The sequence below is a fragment of the Perca fluviatilis genome, chromosome 12 (genome assembly GCF_010015445.1).
Source record: "Perca fluviatilis chromosome 12, GENO_Pfluv_1.0, whole genome shotgun sequence".
NCBI classification, from domain to species: domain Eukaryota; kingdom Metazoa; phylum Chordata; class Actinopteri; order Perciformes; family Percidae; genus Perca; species Perca fluviatilis.
The window spans coordinates 8,773,962-8,793,395 of NC_053123.1; the positions used below are offsets into that span (position 1 = coordinate 8,773,962).

General features: G+C 41.2%; 1 protein-coding gene across 3 annotated transcripts; it reads left to right on the top strand.

The window, feature by feature from the left end:
* The first annotated feature begins 1,769 nt into the window (after positions 1 to 1,769).
* map3k19 (mitogen-activated protein kinase kinase kinase 19) lies at positions 1,770 to 19,348 on the top strand. 3 transcript variants are annotated; one of them, XM_039817522.1, is made up of 17 exons: positions 1,770 to 1,939; positions 2,852 to 3,142; positions 3,984 to 4,178; positions 4,836 to 4,996; positions 5,768 to 5,883; positions 8,653 to 8,834; positions 9,826 to 9,886; positions 10,965 to 11,052; positions 11,771 to 11,896; positions 12,212 to 12,366; positions 12,864 to 12,898; positions 13,051 to 15,306; positions 15,947 to 16,051; positions 16,356 to 16,594; positions 16,695 to 16,947; positions 18,140 to 18,348; positions 18,564 to 19,348. In XM_039817522.1, the coding sequence occupies exons 2-17, from the start codon at positions 2,936 to 2,938 to the stop codon at positions 18,694 to 18,696; spliced, it is 4,521 nt and encodes a 1,506-aa protein (XP_039673456.1). In that variant the 5' UTR covers positions 1,770 to 1,939; positions 2,852 to 2,935; the 3' UTR covers positions 18,697 to 19,348. The 3 variants fall into 3 exon arrangements, with proteins under 3 accessions (XP_039673456.1, XP_039673457.1, XP_039673458.1); XM_039817523.1 differs by having other exon boundaries at positions 11,774 to 11,896; XM_039817524.1 differs by lacking the exons at positions 1,770 to 1,939; positions 2,852 to 3,142; positions 3,984 to 4,178; positions 4,836 to 4,996; positions 5,768 to 5,883 and adding an exon at positions 8,385 to 8,526.
* The last annotated feature ends 86 nt before the right edge of the window (positions 19,349 to 19,434 follow it).

Sequence of the window (19,434 nt, forward strand, 5' to 3'; positions counted from 1 at the left end):
GAGGATTACACAGAGGCAACAAAAGTACCAGTGGCTGACTTTACAAATAAGGCTACAGAGAATGTTTTAAATGTAAAAAGCAGTGAAAGAAACTAAGGTGCAACTCAGATAAGTCTGTGCCACTAGAAAAGTCTGGAAAGGTCCAGAAAAAGGATAGCACAGAACAAAAACCTGTCCAGACCAAGACCAAGCACATCGTCCTCATCAAGTGGTCCAGTCGGGGCAAAATAGAAACATGTTATGGAAAAAAAACATCACAGAACAAGGCGGATCATTTTAGTAAGACAAAGAAGAAAGGATGGCATGAAGAAGAAACTTGAAGAAAATAATAAATGTATGTATTATCTCTGTTGAACAGAGGGTGGAAGGGATAAGGAAAGCAGGAACGGAAGACCCCCAACAAATTCTAGGCTGTAAATCTCACTCTGATCTCAAACCAAAATGCTTTTGAGGCAGAATGCAGCAAGATTTAAGAGGAGATGAAGCAGAGAGGTTAGTAAAGCACTTTGTGAAAGTACAAATTATTCAAGAAGCACATGAAGCAAAAACATGAAGTGAAAACTGATGTAAAGTCAAGGAGGAAAGCTTAGGACTGTGACTCAAAAACAGGAGATGAAATGGTAAACCACATGAAGATTTGAAGAATGAAGCTTGTCAAGAAGTAAAAGTTGTAAAGAACACGATCAGAATCTACCATCAGGGTTGAGTGATCACACAATGATGTCAATGACTTCCTACCCCATTAGTATTCTATTACCAAGAGGACATTAAGAGCTCATTACAAGAAAAAACTACATCTGGAGACAAACGTGTTCATCTTTAACGAAGGATTAAGAGCACAAATTTAAAAAAAAAGAGGCTGAAATCAACATCTGTCTACTTGCCAAAAAGTATGATTATACCGCACTGTGAAGCATTGGAGCATTACACTATATCACAGCTGTGGTACAGTTCACACCTGACCACAATGTGGGCTAACTGTACACACATCTTTTAACCCACAGAGGTCAGTACAGCAATGGTTTTTTTTGTCCATGCAAGTGTGGATTTACTCTTTAAACTTCCCTAATGTCTATGAGGAGCTGTGACCATCTGGAAGTATAGAATTACTGAATGGTATTATGTCAATTTGCTGCATATGACTGATGTAAGTATGAAACACAACTTTGATATATTCTATTACATGATGATAATAGTTTTTTGTGTTCTGTTCAAGATCCCCTGTAGGTTTAATTCAAGCGATGATGTTGGTGTACATCATTAATGGTTCATCATATTATTTAGAAATTTATAAAAGTAATTGTGTGCACATCCCACCTTCTGGCAGGTGCAGGACAAATGAAAAGTACTTAAAGTGAAAAAAAATGTAATGTCTGCAAAACTGCTTCAAACTCCCATATTTAATATAAATGCAACATTTCGACCCTACTGGGTCATTTTCAGGCAAAATGATCATATTATTTTGTTCACGAAGTTCCAAATCTGGAAATTAGCATGAAAAAGTATTTTGTTCCTTTAGAAATCAGCTATGTTTACATGTGCAAAGATTACAAGCAAGCAAAGGTATATCAGGTCTAGCTCCATCAAGTTGACTCCACAGTTGACTAAATGATACATAAATAAATAAATGTTGCCTAACATTCATTTTGCACAGGTCTCACTCGGTCTAAATGTGTCAGGCAGCAAACAGCCTGCTGGCATTTAAACCTGTCTGTCGGCCTGGCCATCTCCAAGGCAACCAAATGTAAACGTACAGCAGGAGGCGTACGGGGAAGAGAAGAAGAAAGGAGAGGAAACACTAGAGTGGAGAGTCTGTTGAAAAGGATCAAAAGGTTTTCTCGTCAAATGTCCACAGAGGGTCCGAGAAGACATATGGCTAGATGAGCTCATGAAGGAATGTGACGAACGGGAGCTGAAAGAACAAAATGACATCACTACAGTGAGTAAACAGTTGTTCATTTCAACATTGTATTCCAAATCATGGTTGTTAGTCTTATTTTAACACTGCTGACAAATGTTTAATGTGCAAAAAGTTCCTTCATATCTTCTAAAAGGCACTTTTGTAATATATCTATAGGATATAATTGTTTGTATATCAGACATTTCGGCCATCTTGACTGTTGCTCTGTTAGTGTTGTCAAACATTAAACCACAGGGGTCATGTCTCTATTGTGAGCACGCGCACACACACACGCACACACACACACACACACACACACACACACACACACACACACACACACACACACACACACACACACACACACACACACACACACACATACATGCACACAGTTACATACACATTTAAGTTATATATACCATATATTTATGGCCTGACAGAAGCCAAATATTGTCTACATTCAACTATTTTAATAAACCTGATTTCACATTGCATTTCCTGAACTGTAAAGCAGGTTTTTTTTAAGCTGTTTGTCAGGCTGGGGATTCATAAATGCCAAAGAACAATGTTACTCTGAGGTTTGTGAAGTTCATGCAGCACATGTATCACTTGACAGATCACACACGCACGCACGCACGCACACACACACGCCACACACATTGTCATTGGTGGCTCATTTAAAGCATACTGGTGTTTATCATGGTGATTTACCAGCAGTGATAATGGGAAGGAATAATTCCTATCACGCCCTCTGTGCTGCCTCTGCTGGGAATAAAGGATCATTAGAGACTTACATCCCAGGGCAAAGATCCCAGTGATGATCACACAAACATTCAGACTAGCTAAGACGCTGAACTGATAGAACCGCATCGGTGCAGGGTTTATAACTATTTATTTCCTGAGTCATTTTGTCCTCTTGTTTGTCTTTTTCCATAACAACAAAAAAAGGTCAAGTGGTGTCTGGCCTCCTGCTTAGACTCGGCTCTTCTGTCCGACTGCATTCACGCAGATCCGACTGAGATCCTGTGAACTATGGAGAGAAGCGAGAAGAGAAGAGAGATAAGGAGTGTTAATGAGATGCTGAAAAGAGAGAAAGAGGAGGAAAATGAAGAAGTCCTGGTTGTGAGCCGTGGACAAGAGGTAGAGGGCCGGGAGGATTTGGAGGTCTCCGACTCTGACGATGAGGAGGAGGAAGGATCCACTCCCCTTATCGCTGCCTGTCACAAAGGCATGCCTGAGGTAAATGTGTGTGTGTGTGTTTGTGTGTGTGTGTGTGTGTGTGTGTGTGTGTGTGTGTGTGTGTGTGTGTGTGTGTGTGTGTGTGTGTGTGTGTGTGTGTATGAGAGAGAGCGTCTAGTATTGTGTAATTATGGTTTAGCTTTGGTCACCTATCACTTAGTGGATCTAATATCAGTCCATTGTTCACTAGTAAACAGGGGCGATTCCAGGACTTTTTTAAGTGGGGTGACACAGGTGGGACCAATTGTAATTCAGCTAAGTCACTGCAAGTGACAGTGCTTTGATGGATTGGGAAGGGGCACCATCTAAGAGTCCATGTCTAAGAGTCCATTGATAATGCTTTTTCCAGATGTGTCTTCTGAAAGTAGGCTAAAGTTCATCTGGGTCTCTTTGTTACCCAAATTTGTTAAATACAAATCATATAGAATATGCAGATACAATAAGATGGCCATATACCTCAGCAGACAGGTTGTATTTTTCCTGTCAATAACGTAATGTGTTTAATGTTCCACATCACCTGGTTCTTGCTGTTTATATAGCTCCTCTGCACCCTCTCGGGGGGGCATGTTCAAAACAAGCATATGACTTACCGGTAACACAGGGGAGACACTCCCCCCACTGATCTCCTGTGAAATGAGATGAGTCACATTTACTGTAATTACAGCTGATTTTTACTGAGAATTTACCCATGTACAAAGCCTTGTTTGTATCAACAAGGAGAAGGTATGTAGCTTCACAAAATCAGCTATTTTCATTTACAGATGTACATGTGATAAACACCTACTAACTTTCCTGTTTGTGTCATTCATTGTTTGGCCTGCTGGTGTTATTACTGTAACAGGTGGTACAGCAGCTGCTGGGGGCCGGGGCTGATGTCACCTTGTGTAACTGCAGCCAGCAGACAGCGCTCCACGTTAGCCCTCCTGAGCTCCAGGGGAAAGTGTTGGGATGGATGTCGAGGCCTCATCTGCCTCCCCAGGCACAGCTGCTGCAGGCTGCCTGGCAGGGAGACCTGCACTCTTTACAGCACCTGCTGGTAAGACTCCCACACAGCTACAGAGTGAGTGGTAGAGGATGTCCCTGATGAGCAAAGGGAACAACTAAGTTTCCATATAACAAAAAACACAACTGGGTATTAATGTCTCATGATGTCACTGTGCAACTTTGTGTAACTAGAGGGAGAAACATCATCAGGTGCTTTTCGTTCAAATAATAAGTGTAATCTGAACAGCAGGCATGTGAATAATGTGTATTGTGTGTTTTATGTCTGGCCTCCAACTGTATTTACTGCTGTAGCACACAGATTTTTTATGTGCTTAAAAGATACATTAAATTAGTAAAATGATGATTTAAAGCTATAGGGCGCAAATATTTTATATGAATGAACGTCAAGCCATCGCCAAATGAATTGATACAAAGCTAATTAAGACTATCAGCTCCACACAACTCTCTCTGTATTTCTCAGAATAGCTGTGTTTACAAAATGGTGTAGTCCATTTCACTATTTTACACTTTCGTCAACACTGCGAGATTTGTGCTGCATTCATGTGATGTCGGAAAGTTACGAAAAATGAGTTCCAGACTGGGAAAATTCACAATGTATTAATATTGTGAAATAGGGCATGCCTTGGCAGAGGTCTGCACTCTCTTATTGCCCTTCTAGTAGATGTTTGTGTCTGTCTGCATGTCTCAGGTTCAGACAGACAAGGTGGATGTGAATGTTCCTAATTGTGACGGCGTGACGGCTGTGATGCTTGCTGTTCGGGACATTGACCTGTTTGAGGCCTTAGCGATACCGTTGCCATGGGAACACCGACCTGTGGAAGTGGTAAAGGAACTGCTGGAACTCTCAGCGTAAGAAAACACACATTTATCCATGCATTAATATACTAAAGAAAAGTAAACACACATACAAACACGCACAAACCTTTCTTTAGAGTCACACCACCAGCAGTCAGAGACGGTTGCATCTTGAATTAAAATACTCCTACTACTACTAATAATAATTCTACTTTGTGCACCAACAAGGCAAAAGTAACAACTTTTTGCTGACATTAACACACCGAATTGAAATGTACAGTAAACGCCAAGGGAACACATTTTTAAATATCAGCCGTTCTGTGTCTACTAGTCTCAAGACCACCTAAAGCGAGACCAAGTCTTTACCAAGACCAGAGTGTATCGAGACCAAGATAAGACCAATACTTTGTGGGGTTGAGACCGAGACAAGACCAAGACCAGACCAGTGCCAGACAGCCAGAGCCCACTTTTTTGGGAGTGCATGTTAAGGGGGCGGCAAGAGGGGATTGACAGTAACCAATTTCAAATTAGAAATGGGTGAAGTTATGGGTTGCATTTGAAGCAGGACGTTTTACACCATTAATGACGTTAACACATAAATCAGACAATGCACAGGCAGTTTGGTGATATCCCTGACCGGTCTTGAAATAAAATCAGAGTCCTCTTTATCCGAGACTGAGACAAGACTGAGTAAAAACGCGGTCGATTCCGAGACGAGACCTCCAAAAAGTGGTCTTGAGACCGGTCTTAAGACCAAGACTGATCTTGAGTACCACAACACTGCTACTTAGACTTGTTCCCTCTGTCTTTAAACTTGTCCATCAGTGATCTGCGGGTACGAGACCACAATGGCCGTTCTGCTTCCCACTACGCTGCTAACATCAACAGCCCTCTGAAGGAGGACATCATTCACATGATGGTTGAGGCCCTAAGTCACACAGGTACACACTTACACTCACACAAAAACAGCACAGCACATGCCAACACTCGCAAATTCAATCAATCAGTGTTGTTTTCAACGGAGGTGGATAGATTACTAGAACATTGTACTCAAGTAAAAGTACTGTTACTTACAAGAGATTTTACTCAAGTAAAAGTAAAAGTGCTTGTGTACAAATTAACTTAAAAGAAATTTAAAAGGCAAAAAGTAGGTCAGTTAAAATGTACTCTGAGTAAACTTTTCTGCATAACATCAACTGAATGTGACTTTTGTTTTCACTCTGTAACCGACTTGAAATGTAGCAAAGTACGATACTTGTGATGAAAGGTACTAGTAACACTTTACTTGAAGGTATCTACATAAGAGTAACATGACACTGGCATGAACACATGACACTCATGACACATGAACCCTAACCCTAACTTCTCATGACAAAAACCGAATGACACACAAAGCATTATGTCATAAACGTTTATGACTTGTTTCTAATGTTTATGTAGATACCTTCAAGTAAAGTGTAACCAAAGTACTTAAGTAAAAATAAAGGTACTGATTTTTAAAAACACTCAAAAAAGTACAAGTACAAAGGCTTTGTTACAATAAATAGAGTAAATGTAAATCGTTACTTCCAGCCCTGGTTTCCAACTGCAGCGGGTAGCTGTTTCAGAAGATAAGCTGACTGTATGCTACGTGCTTACACAAAACGACAGGCAGACAAAGTTAGCAACTAGCTAGTGAACATAGTGGAGCATTCAGCAGCTAAAGATCCAAGTATATCTTTAGGACTTGGTGGAGACCAAACCAAAGCTTAAAAAAGAAAGAATGCATTCATCAGGGGGCCAGAATCACAACATCAAATGAATGCTACACACTAAAAACTGCTGGGTTATTTTTTCAACCCAGTTTCTGGGTTATTTGTGTTGGGTTAAAATCATGGGTTATCTTCTGGGTTATAGGGCTAATATTTTGACCCAATTCCTGGATTGTTTGGGTTGCTGGTTATTTTTCAAAAGTAACCCATGTTCTGGGTTATAGGGTTGTCTCTCACTATTAAACCCTTGCCCCTATAACATACACATCAGTCTGCCAGAAATTCAGAAGAAGAGGAAGAAGAAACAACTCCTTCCCTCTCTACCCCTGTAGAAGAACGCCCCCTGCCTGCAGTTGTTCTGGAATCTATTCCAGAACAGGTCTCTCAGAGAGCTCTAGCTCTAGCTAAAAAAAAAACAATGGCCATCAGTATGTCTTTGTCCAATGCTGGTGAAGGGAGGGTCAGGTCTATTTTGACTAAAGGTCCCAAAACTCATCTGTCAGCGTTTTATTTTCTGAAATAAGGCATACTGGTATAGTAACCCAAGTCAGGTTATTTGTGACTTTTGACCCAGAAGTTGGGTTATATTAACTACACTGTTGGGTTATTTTAACCCAACATTTGGGTTAAGTATTTAACCCAGAAGTTGGGTCAAAAAGAGTAACCCAATTTTATGGGTTGAAATAACCCAGAAATTAGTTGGTCCCTTTTTAACCCTGGGGTTAACCTATGGGTTATTTTTGACCCAGGAGTTTTTAGTGTGTATTGTTGCTCAGTGTCTGTAAGTAACTGTTAAATGGCAAGTTCATAGGCCATATCAACTCCATACTGTTATAAAATGCCAGTGTTGTGTTTACAGCTTTTTCCACTCCCCCAAGTGGCCAAAAAAAGTCTACTAATGCTTCTTTAAAGTTAAGGGGAAATTCAGATCTTAATCCCAACAGTGCATGTGATCTGCTTTGGGAAAGTATGGATTATTCAGCTATTTGTACATTCTCATGCTATTCAAGCTGTTATCGTTCGAAAATAAATATAATCTGATTAGAAATATCCAGTTAACAAAAGTTTTTTTTAAGATGAAAAGGATCAGTGCTCTCTTTTGTATGCTGTTTCCCCACACAGGATCACATACAACACATGACCTGAAAAAGTAAAACATAGAAACTGAAAAACAGAATGTAACACTTTTGTACTATACATGCATTAATTAATAGGTAGCCATTTGCAACCTTGAGTAAGAAATACGTTTAATTCTCTGTTCATATGATGAAAATGTTGCTCACACTTGCTCATGTTATTGGCTTTATGTTGGTTACTGATTCATTGATCAGTTACTTATTAAACTGGGCATTTAGTGCAAAGCATGCATGTACACACCTACCTATTCATGATTATGTGTAAGCACACACACACACACACACACACACACACACACACACACACACACACACACACACACACACACACACTTTTCTCTCTCTCTCTTACACACATATAGGCATACACACAAACAGCATACCAAGTTCATTCATGATCCTGTTTTTCAGAGTAAAACCTCTGCAGTAGCACTCAAAGCCTGCACTTATTAGGGAGGTTATAAGAAAGGCTTGTTTGTGTATGCTTTAGGCAGCATGCTGCTAAGAGCCTTCATGAAAGTGTGGGAGTCAGAGTTTGTACCGAGGATGGCAATACAGAAACACAGTGACACATAGATGGAGAAACACAGATCAAAAACAAACCAAACGATGTTGTTTTCTGACATTTAGAACACCAATTTCCACACCTTGTGCACGGAAAATACATTTTCCTTGGCCTTGTGTAAACAGCACAGAGGTGTGGAGTTTGGAGTATTTTTTTAAATTCTTGACCTGTTCTTCTTGTAACTGGGAGAAAAAGTTTTCCTTCTTGATGCGTCAATACAGGCAACAAAGGGTTAGAATTATTTCTGATTTTGCGCAGATGCTGCCTCCATGTCACTCCTAGCCCTTGACAAATACCCATGCCAGGATTTGGACTCAGAGTTTGGAGATTCGGACATAGAGTTGGACCTCGAGAGCCTTTGTCCTTGTCAGTCGACTGCTGCCTCCCCCACGCAGACACCAACCCATCAGCACGGCTTTCTCCTTTACAGCCACACAGGGGTAAGTAAGTGCTTTGTGAGAGAGGTTTCTTGGATTCAGTAATTGATTGAATTGTCCAGGTTTTAGGGAACAACATTCGGTTCAAGTGAGACTAACATGACAGAAACAAAACCCGTATGATCCGCCTTGATTGTTGATCTGTTGTATTCACGCATGCAAGTGCAGAGGTCTGCATGGTTCACTGATAGCCACAGTCTGGCTGTTGTAGCCATGTAGCCACAATTAACAGGCACACAGGCAGACGGGCAGTGAGTGGTCACCCAGAAGACAAACATGTGGAAACAGTAATTGGCTGTGTGTGTGTGTGTGTGTGTGTTTTTTTTTTTTTTTTGTGTGTGTGTGTGTGTGTGTGTGTGTGTGTGTGTGTGTTTGTGTGTGTGTAGGAGGGGTGCTCTGGGTAGCTGACACTTAGCTGCCATACTACGGCATTATGGGTGTCCATATAGATGCTGCAGACAAGTAGGGCAGCTGGTTAGCTGGAAGAGAAGAGCAGGTGGTATACGAGTCTCAAAGGCCAACTGGCACACTCAATTGTAATGTATGTGTACATGAAGTGTTAAAACTACTAAAAAAACTACACTTTATTCCAAGGGTTTACTTGGAATAACTGAAAAATCATTAAAATTGTAATGTTTAAATTGACTTCCAAACCACCAAGAGAGCTATATCTAAATATAAAGCTATACTTCTATACATGTGCACAAGCTCCATCATATTAACAGTTGAAAAATTAAATGCATGCCTTTGTGGTTTGTTTTGTTGTAATCTCTTCTTGCTCTGCATTCCGGACAAGCTTTGAAAAATAATTCACCAAATAACTGAGAACACAGGAATTTAAAACCTTCATTACAAAATGAAATAAGGGCATTATTTACTCTAATTTGGAAATATATTAAAATAAAATAAAACATCAGTTCTGCAGGATTTCTACCAGCCTCTGCTTTTTAAAGACTGGGACATATAATAAATTGCTCACTTTTGTTTCTTCCAGGAAGTGCTGGAGTCTCCAGGGTCCCCTCCTCTATCTGACCATCACAAAGGCCTCCGCCAAGGTAAGGACTCTTTCAAGGACTCCTGGAGTTTTAGTGGGCTAAGGTGTGGACTATTGATGTACGAAATTTTATTTTTTTACATTGTGGGCTTGTAAGTAGGGGCCAAACTTGTGTCATTAGTCCATAGAGGAAAAAAGGGCTAAAGAGAAAACACAATAAGGTGATATGAGTGTCTTTGATGCCAAATAACTACTTTAAACAGGTCAAACTTTTGAACTGTTTCTGGCATTTTATAGTGACAAAGAAAGAGACTGTCAGCTCCCAAATAGGCCATCAGATCACCTTCTCTAGGGAGCGGAGAGAGGGAGGCGTGACTAGGTGGGAGGGGTCTCACACACAATACGACCTCTCAGCTGAGAAACCTGCCTGCCGGTCTTGTATCTCAGCCACAACAGCATCGCTGAGACGCAGAGAGGATTGAGCAGATCACTGAAAGACAGTGTTACATGGAGGAAAGGACATGTTGAGAATACAGAGATCAAAAACAGAATAAAGGTGTAATCATTAGGTTGTGGAGAAATAAAGAAATAAACAGAGAGGAACTATCTGGTTAAATTCTTAAACGTATTCTCGATATGGGAGCAGAGTGGACCAACAGGCTCAGAAACAGGTAATTTTGTTTTCTCTATGATAAGTATCAATATGTTCTATATGAATATTGGCAGCAGTTTACCTGTGGTTACGTGTGTTATGATGGCTTAGGAATGTAGAAATAGAGCAAATTTGTAGCCTGTCAAATGATACAGGTGCTGCATGAACTTCACAAACCTCAGAGTAACATTGTTCTTTAACATTTATGAACTCCCAGCCTAAAAGACTGCTTCAAAAAACACTGTACAGTTAAGGAAATGCAATGTGAGATCAGATTTATTAAAATATTACATTCAACAATTATTAAAATAGTTGAATGTTGACAATATTTTGCTTTTGTCATGCCAGAAATATGGTATATATAACTTAAATTTGAGTGCAAATTAGTCATTTTGTCTCATGTGTGTGTTTTTTTTTTTTTTTTTTTTTTTTTTTGTGTGTGTAGTGTGTGTGTGTGTGTGTGTGTGTGTGTGTGTGTGTGGAGCAGATAAGGGAATCCCCCTCTGTTTCCAAAACGCCATGGAAACACTGAGAGACATCAGGCAAGCCTACCAGGACGCAGGGAGGGGAAGCAGGTGGGCAGGGTGACACACACACACACACACACACACACACACACACACACACACACACACACACACACACACACACACACACACACACACACACACACACACACACACACACAGACACACACACACACACACATCAACATCTGTTCATACATACAGTAACCACAAACAGTTGTGTACACACAAACATCTAATGTGCGTACAGTTAACACTCCATCACCCCAGCACACACTTGTATAAACAGCACACTCCTTGGGCTAGTCAACAACTGCCTCTTACTTTACACCAACAAGTAGAATAGTTTCCTATCTGGTTACACTCCTGTCCTGTACGCAGACACCTGTCACTGTGTCCAGAGGACAACCTGTTCTACCCAAACAGGTTAGAATCACAGGGACAGGGGGAGAGAGGGCTTTGGTGAATCAGCTCATTGTCTGTTATGTGGAGCTCTCACCACTGAATCAAGTCCAAGCTCTCCAAGGAGAATAAAGGTCTTTGAGCAGGTCTCTAATTTCATAGCATCAGTTTCCAGTAATAGAGCTAGATGGGAGGAAAATGAGGCTTTTGGCATTATGTTCAGCTCAGCACAAGCCAATAAGACTCATCAGCATTTGGAATTTCTGTTAAACCCTAACAAACTCCCGAGCGACCTACACTCTCTCCTTGTCAAAGGCAAAACTAACCCCATACCTTTCTGTGCTCTCTCCTCTTCTGCGCTCAGCAGAGGAGGTTTGTCTCTGCCGAGCCTGGGCGACAACAGCAGACGCTGGAGCCATCTGGATCCTGCTCCCTCACCTGGTTTGCTGAGTACCAGAACCTCCTGCCTGCCAGTACCACCTAAACAGAGGTACATGCTGCAGCTGGACTCATTATTTATCGGCATTTGGCATTACTTAAGAAAGACCAATCAATAGCAGATAATCAAATCATTGCCCTGCCTGCCACCATCACATATAAAGAGAGTGGATTGAAAAAATACTGCCAGCTTAATGTGACGGGTGGAAATTAAACGTTGAATGAAATACTGAACATCTATCTTACTGCCCTTCCCTTTTCTAATAATTGCATACACAATAAATCGGTGGCACGCACACACACACACACACATACACACACACACACACACACACAGAAAAATCTGATTTTGATTTGTCCCTCACAGGCAGAGAACAAGAAGTGTGGTTGCTGTATCCCCATCCTCCCCCGGCCTGCTGTCTGTGGCTGAGCACAGTCAGCTCAGCCAATCAGCCCCCAGCATCATGGAACCACTACTGTGTTCAACCACTATGATGCAGGCCAGAGCACACATTCAAACCCGTATGTAAATAGGGTTATAAAAGCTTTGACTCGTTTAGCAGTATTATATTTAGAACAGAGGAGTTACATTTATTTCCTTATATGTTATGAACATCCAAAAGGGTACGGAGCCCCTAAAGGGACATTGTGATGTTTTTTTTCTACTTGTGTGCAACTTTCTCGCGGGCACAAGATACTTTTCTCGTGAGCACGCGAAAGTATCTCGTGAGCACGCGAAAGTATCACATGCTCAGGAGAAACCAATCTGAGTACCAGTCAGAATTGCTGCAGAGGAGGAGGTATTCATCTTCTGGAAAACGCAATTACATTTTCCATCAATACACTTAAAGATGATGAGGTAACTGGTAAAGCTGTGTTGTATATAATGTCTGAATAGAACTATGGTGGTATTCATTTTGAATAGTGACCGATTTGAAAATCAAATCAGCATTGTAGTTTGCTGATACTGATACTTGTGTGGATGTCGTTTAAAATGTATAATCTCTTCCTGCCTGCAGGACTGGGTTCTCAAGACACTGTAAATCAACAAAAGGTGAATTTCAACCAAGAAAACGCTCCTTATAGCATCTTAACATATTTGAGTTGTCATACTTGAATTCCTTTTTTCTTTTCATCCATCTAATAGTTTGTCTACCTCACCAGTCTGAACCATTGAATTACTGTCAATGTCCGTATTCTGTGCAGTTCTCGCAGGGTCCCTTGCCGGCTCTGCATCCCAGAACACCGAAGCTGTTGGCACCACTGGACAGAAGGCCCAGGGACATTGCAGCTCTGCCAGAACTAAAGCCCCACATTCCCCTGAAGCCCATCAGCCGGAGCCCGCTTTGCTCCAGGAGTCGGCTTAGGAGAGAGAGGCTGTACTGGGGCAGCCCACGCACTGGCCCTGTGACCACTAAGGGGGGTAGTGAGGAGAGCGGTTCCAGCAGCAGCATTAGCAGCCAGAGTTCCGTCGACCTGGATGATGAGGAAGATGAGAGGGATATGCGTGAGAGAGCTTCAGGAGAAAGACATCTGAAGTTCGTAGGAGACAGGTTGTTGCCGCATTCAAACGATGTGAGCTCCACCGAGGCTGATTTGGTTGAGGAGACCCGGCAGCATTTTAAAGTTCAGTCAAGGATCAGTCATATTCCAGCGATCCACAGATCAGCACATGACCTGGATGGAGAGCCTATCAATCATACAAATGATCTTCTCAGCACTAATAAAGCTATGAACTCTCACTGTGAAGGCAAAGCCACCAATGTGAACTATACAAAGGAGCCTGTTGACAATCAGTCCTTTATAAAACGTAACTATGCACAACAAGGAGACACTGTGAACAATGAAATACCTATCACATCAAAGTCTAAGGAAGAAAAGAACGATGTGGGCTGCTCCCCGGAGCCTGAGATTAGCCATGGGATAACATTTAATATGAGTAATGACCAAGGTCATGTTGTTGCATGCTCTGAAGAGACTTACAGAAATGACCTGCAGGATATCAAACAGACAGAAAGAACAATGAATGTTTCCTGTTTGGAAGAAATCAGAGTAGATAACCCAATCCCTCGTAGGGAGGATGGAAAGTTAACTACTAGCACTACTGAGGAGAAAATGCAGTTATTTACTCCAGCTGTAAACCTTCCACAATCAAGCATGGATCCCAAGAGAGCTGAGAGGATGTTGAAAGGTTTAAAGCCTGTCCGAAACAAAGAGAGAAGAACCAACATGAACTGTGAACCAAGAGCAAACATTCAAACCAGCCAGCAGTCCTTCAACGTTTTAGCACACAAAGACCGAAGCATCTTAAATCGGAACAAGTCCAAAAACAATCTGAAGTACTCCTCACTTTCCACACAAGTTAAAGATAAAACCAGGAAAAGCCCCGAGCTAATAATTGGTGGAGAGACAGTGACAAAAGTAAAGTCGAAGCTTAAATCTGTTAAAGGTGCTCATTGTTACACTGGCACCCCGTCAACACGAAAGAAGCTCATTGATCAGGGCAAAAGAGGAAATCCTGACAAGATGACGAACAGCAACAGAGCTCCACCGTTGAGGGAGCTGAAGAGCGTCCGTCAGTTGAAGAGACCAGGTCTAGCTGGGACACCGAGGTCTAAATCTGCCGTGGACTTCATCACATACAAAGACATGTTTCAGGAGATACAGAGTGGGGATGAAGGACCGGCCATCTACGAGATGTTTGCTGGTCCGATCTATGATAACCTACGAGTTTCCAGCACCAGTGGGAAAGTAAAGGACAGACAAGTGCAGTCTGCTCCGCCGAGGAAGACACAACAGTGCCATAAAGTCAAACACAGACCATTGAAACAAGCACCGAGGAGAAGTCTGGGGGAGAGTGTAGTGGTTTCAGCTAAAAGCAAACATAAACTTGCGTCCTCCAGGGTTAAAACTCACAAACCTGTACCAAGGAAAGGCACACACAAAATCAAGGATATGCCTAAATCAGATGGGCACGCAGAGGCTGAGTTAGCTCTCTCTAAGGATGTTGACATTTGTCATACAACGTCTCAAGATACTATCTTATCTACCATAGAGGAGGCTCTTTCTAGATATGGGTCTGAAACAATCAAATCTCATGACAAAACACTGACTATGCCAGCAGGTTCATCTCATGCTGAAGATTATAGTTACCTGCACATGAATATGCAAGAAATCGGAAATCCAAACCGACCGTTTCCTGAGCCTGTGTTATCTCAAAGCCCCGAACAGCTAAAGGTTAATACATGGGCGTCTTCCAGCAGCAACCACACCACTGCCATGTCACCAGTTTACCGGAAGTTTCTGGATGAGGTGGGGGACGGGCCGCTTACAGATGACCTGCTGCAATGTCTGGCCGAGGAGCTGATCTCACTGGATGAGAGGGATGTATCCATAGGCTCCGAAAACATGGAGTCCAACAGAGAAGACGAGCGAGTGTCAGGAAGAAATAAAATCCCTGAGGTAAACTTTTATGGTCAAAAGTAACAAAACAGAAGCATTGTCATGACTTCATATAGCCAAGAGTGATTTGGAACTGCACATTTTTAACACTAACTTTACTCATTTTGATTTGATTTTTTATTTATCTCGAACAATCAACATTTTAAAGAAGAACATGAAAAGAAATCAGATAAAAACAACATTCAATGCACCATGGATAAAGGTGGGCTTTTCCACATGCACAGGTCCACAGTTCTATCTCTATATCAGGGTTTTATTAATGTATACATTGCTGGCACACAGAAGTTCCATTAAGACATTAAGGGTCTACACAGTTAAACATGTACCAATTTAACATATTATTTTGACATGTTGTGGAACAGGTGTTTTTGCAAGTCAAGACATTTAAAAACCTGGAGAGGGCCTTTTTTAACAAAGTAAAACATAAGGTTCAGTCCACCTCACCAACTTAATAATTTCCATACAGTCCCTTATAAAAAAATAAGACACAATAACGTTCACATGTGACCCTCGAATCTATTAAAAAATAGACTTAATATTCCAGAGAAACCAAATTATTCTCATTGACTAAAGCTTCAGAGGCCCAGATGTTGGTTGTGAAAAAGAAGATTAAATCGGTGCATTTTATCGCATATTATAGGTTAATTCAAAAGACGGTGCTACTCTTCTTGGCTCTGGGTTGGTTGTGGACGACGCCATCACGTGGACAAAGGGTGAAGTGCTCGGCAGGGGAGCCTATGGGACAGTAAGTATGGGAATTTACATTGACAATGAAAGGCTAAGGACACATTTAAGCATGAGAAAAATGTAGATTATGTCTTTTTATCACTAACTCTGGGTCTGTTGACCATCAGAACTCCAGCTTTTTGATGCTCTCATGTTGCTTAAAAAACACCACCAACGTCCGACCTTATTGAATGAATGAATATTATCTATTCATACAACCGTGCTCTCTTGGTAATCTTGTAAAAATACTTAAAACATTATTGATACCGCAGCAGACATTGGTGCTCAGCTAACCCTGGCGATCACTGCTGCCTTCTTACCAGGTGTACTGTGGCCTGACCAGCCAGGGCCAGCTGATAGCTGTGAAGCAGGTGAGACTGGATGCCTCTGACCCCGACGATGCAAAGAGGGAGTACAGTCGTCTGCAGGGGGAAGTGGAGCTGCTCAAAACCCTCAGACACACCAACATTGTGGGCTTCCTGGGTACCTCACTTTATCAGCATGTGGTTTCCATTTTCATGGAATACGTCCCAGGAGGATCCATCGCCAGCATCCTTCACAGGTTAGGTTGATTCCAAACAGCTTGACAACGAGCCCAGGAGTACCTGTTGAGCAATTGGTCTTTACTAATGCTTTTAACACTGTCCCTTTCATGCCCTCAGGTTTGGCCCTCTGCCAGAGCGTGTCCTGGCTCTTTACACCCATCAGATCCTGAAAGGGGTGGCCTTCCTTCACCTGAACAGAGTGATTCATCGGGACTTGAAGGGAAACAACGTCATGCTGATGCCCACTGGCGTCATCAAGCTCATAGACTTTGGCTGTGCGCGCCGTCTCAGCTGCCTGAACCACACTGCCAGCAACAGCGGCGATCTGCTCAAGTCTGTCCACGGCACACCTTACTGGATGGCACCAGAGGTAGATGTAGAGCGATTTTCTTCTCATCTGTAGAGATGGCTCTTTTTGAATTACGTTCTATTGGTAACACTTTATAATAATGGTACCTGAATTGTCATGAATTCATGCATGACTTCATGCACGAAAAAGCATGAATTCATTCATGTAGTACTTCATGAACTATCAGTAATGTACAAGGATTAATAGTATCTCATGCATGACTTAATGCAGGAACAATATGTTAATTAATGCAATCATCATGCCTTCTGATTTATTAATGATGTTCATGTCTTCTTCAAAAATACTGACCAGTCACAGCAGTGTACATATATTCTTAAAAAACTGAAGTTTTGTAATCATTGTTAACTAAACATTACTTCTTCATTACTTCATCAGGTTTGTGGCCTGTTAAATAAAGTGCTGACCTGGTCCATCTTTGACATTGATAAATAAATATAATATAATTTATGGTGGCATGAAATTAAATGTATTAAGATTGAAAGGAGTGGGTTGGCAAAATGATACAAAGGTCACTACATTGACACAAAATACAGTATACTGCAGATGCCTTTTTATATTTGCTTTATTCACAACAACATAAGGCAAACACTAATGCCTGGGAACAATGCTCACCCAAGCAGGATATTTATTTATCTTACTTTTAACTAACTTCTAAGTGTCTGAACACAAAAAAAGTCTTGACATTTTTATTTTATTTGTGGGGTCACAGAGATTGGGGCATATGCCACCATTAATCATATCTTATGTATCAATGTTAATGATGGACCAGGTCAGCACTTTATTTGAAGGGCCACAAACACGATGAAGTAATGAAGAAGTAATGTTTAGTTATTCATGATTACAACACTGTAGTTAAAGTGACAGTTTATTTAACCTGTCACTTTAACTACAGATATACCCGTGAAGAAGACATGACCATCATTAATGAATCAGAAATCATGATGATTCAAATACCTTAATTGATGCATTAATTAACATATTGTTCCTGCATTAAGTCATGAATGAAATACTTGTACATTGCTGATAGTTCATGAAGTACTACATGATTGACTTCATGCTTTTTTCATGCATGAAGTCATGATAATTCCTGTACCATTATAAAGTGTTACGGTTCTATTTATTTAATTGTCAGCTTAACGTAAAATTGCCCGTTAAGTCTTGCCTGACTCCTAGCATCTTTTCCGCTCCTCAGGTTATCAATGAGACAGGATATGGCAGGAAGTCAGATATATGGAGTGTGGGTTGCACTGTGTTTGAGATGGCCACAGGGAAACCACCACTGGCACACATGGACAAGATGGCTGCCTTGTTCTACATTGGGGCTCAAAGAGGGTTGATGCCCTCCTTACCAGATGGGTTTTCGGAAAACGCCAAGAATTTTGTGGCAATCAGCTTGACAAGGTAAGACCTGTTGTCCTCCCTGGTCAATGCAAACTGGCAATTTCCTTTCAAACACTTGCATACCCTCTGAATCTTTCCCTAATGTAATTATAATAAAACATATACTTAGGAGTTTGGAACTATTTGAGTAAGCAACCAAATTCAGAGCATTGTTTTTTAATAGTCATGTTTGGGAATAAGTTCCCTTATTTTCATTTGTTTTCCCTCAACTCCAGTGACCAGAGACTACGGCCGTCTGCAGACCAGCTGCTGAAGCATGTATTCATTCCTCAAAGTGAGACTGAAGAGAACTCTTGGGAAACACAGAAAAAGAACTGCTGTGGTCACCCAGAGGGACTCTGTGGCTAAGTTACACAAAGACAGAATGCTTTTGAGTTCAAGGGGACATTTAATGCGCCAGATTGTTGATTCAAAACATCAAGTATTCTTCGGTGACCCTTTAATGGGCCAGCCACCTATCCCCAGTGATGCACTAGTAGTGTTTTTGGGAGCAAAAGGGCGCTGGGCTCATGTCCCAGGCCTTTCTGGAAACTACAACAAACAAAGTATATCAAGAAGGACCTGTAGTCATTGTACTCTTAAGTGGAAGTTTAAGAAGCTACATGAGAAGCACTTTTATACGTTTAACTTTAATAGAACCTATAAAATGTGAACAGATAGATGCCAGATTTTTGCTACCGACTTCGGATGTTTCCTATAGCAGTCTTTCAAATGTGCCAATCTTATAAATACCTTAATTTTATATCTATACAGTCCAATTCTAGTTCTCTCTGCTGTGTAATATATGTATGTTCTGATAAAATGTGTCTAATCCATATACAGCATAACTTTCATAACCTAAAGTTTTCCATGCTGAGAATGTATACTACTTCCTGTTAGCTTTCCTCCGAGTTATTGAGGAATCAGTGCGTACAATTATGCTCAAGAGACATGCCACAAATAAAAACTTGGCATTACTTTAAGCAAATAAACAAGCATGTCTGCTCCATTCTACAAATCACCAAGTTTCCTTCCCCCTAGACTATTAACATGTGTATATGCATAATAAAATGACAGCAACAACCATGGTTTATACTGTGTCAGGGT